Source organism: Phaethon lepturus, unplaced genomic scaffold, assembly GCF_000687285.1.
Source record: "Phaethon lepturus isolate BGI_N335 unplaced genomic scaffold, ASM68728v1 scaffold43790, whole genome shotgun sequence".
In the NCBI taxonomy this organism is placed as follows: domain Eukaryota; kingdom Metazoa; phylum Chordata; class Aves; order Phaethontiformes; family Phaethontidae; genus Phaethon; species Phaethon lepturus.
The window spans coordinates 1-1407 of record NW_010513366.1 but is presented as its reverse complement, the minus strand read 5'-3'; the positions used below and the strand labels follow the sequence as shown (position 1 = coordinate 1407).

Below are 1407 nucleotides of genomic sequence, written 5' to 3'. Positions count from 1 at the left end.
TTGGGAGGGTGGTCCCCCCCCTGCCTCTGCCGCGGGAGGAGTCCCTGCTCCCCGCTGAGTCCTGGCTGTGTGGGGGGGACACGAAGGGGGCTAGCAGCTCTCTGACTGAGGCAGGGCAGGGAAGGGGGGCGGCATGACGGCTGGTCACAGCTGGGATGGGGCATCCTGGAAGGTGATGAGGCTGGATTCCTGGCTGGTGCCCTTCCCGGCCACACCAGGGTCGGGCAGCAGTGGGCTGTCAGCTTTTGCCCCCGCCTCCTCCTCGTCATCCTCCATGCTAGGCCAGGCTGACTGGTCCTCCACACGCTTTAGCCGCTCGTTCAGGGCCTTCAGGGCCAGCTGCCTGCAGGGCAAGGGCAGACGGGCAGGTTAACCCCAGCTCCAACAGGCAGGGCAGGGGTTAATGGCTCTGCCCCATGGGGCACTGTGCAAGGCCATCCCTCTCTTCTTCCCGGCAGGAGAAGGTGGATTCAGCAGTGCTAGGGACGACCTGGAGCGCCTGGGACTGCCCTGCAGAAACATACTCATGCTCCCAGACTACACACGCAGAGTTCTTTTGCCACGTGGTGTGCTCAGAGGCTGTCAAGACGGCACATGGGCCGCTCTGGGAACGCGGGAAGAAAGGTGTAAAACAGGGCAGGGGAAAGCGGAGCGCCAACGCCTTGTCCAAACCTTCCTGCCGGGTCTTGGGAAGGCCAATGCTGGGCGTGCGGGAGGGCTGGCGCATGGGGCTGACTCAGCGCCTTCCCCCGCGCCACGATGACGGATGCGGGGCTGCTCGAGCAGGAGGTTGGTGCCTCCAGAGGCAGCTGCCGTCCCCCTTCTATAGGGACCCCTGACCCTAAACCCTGCCTGCCCCTTCCCCAGGATCTCCTCGTTCCTCCCCTGCACTCCCACTGCTGCTCCATGTCTGGAAGAGTGGGACAATGTCCCACCAGCACCCTGAAATGCTCCCCACCACCTCTGCAGCAGGGAGGGCAGCGCCCAGCAGATCCCCTGGAGAAGGCCCCCCCTTGCACCCAATTCTCCCTACTCCTTATTTGGATTTTAAACCTGATGCTTGCTGCCCATAAACATGATCCCCGTGGAAGCGGGGTGAGTGGTACCTTCTCCTCTCGGCGTCCTGGGGGTCCGTCCCCGGCAGGCTGATGGTGATGGATGATGGGGCACCCACGTCATAGCGTTTGACCGTCTTGCGGCAGACCTTCACCTTCACCAGGACGCCGTGCACCAGGTTGGCCACCAGACCCACCACGGGCTGCAGGATCTCAGGAAAGAAAGTGGCAAAGGCGAAGTGGTCGGACATGTCTCCACGGCCTCTACTGTGCCGCTGGTAGAAACGGAGATAGACCCAGCTGGAGAGGAGCCCAAAGCCGTACGAGGCCAGTACATTGCTATCGACGAGGG

The 1407-nt window shown here is 63.1% G+C and overlaps 1 protein-coding gene across 1 annotated transcript; it reads right to left on the bottom strand.

Moving 5' to 3' along the window:
• Window positions 1–144: 144 nt before the first annotated feature.
• Window positions 145–1402, bottom strand: TMEM115 (transmembrane protein 115; the record flags this gene model as incomplete). Its single annotated transcript, XM_010289917.1, has 2 exons — window positions 145–343; window positions 1107–1402. Coding segments are annotated over 2 exons (495 nt in total), but the record flags the coding sequence as incomplete, so codon positions are not given.
• Between the last annotated feature and the right edge of the window lie 5 nt (window positions 1403–1407).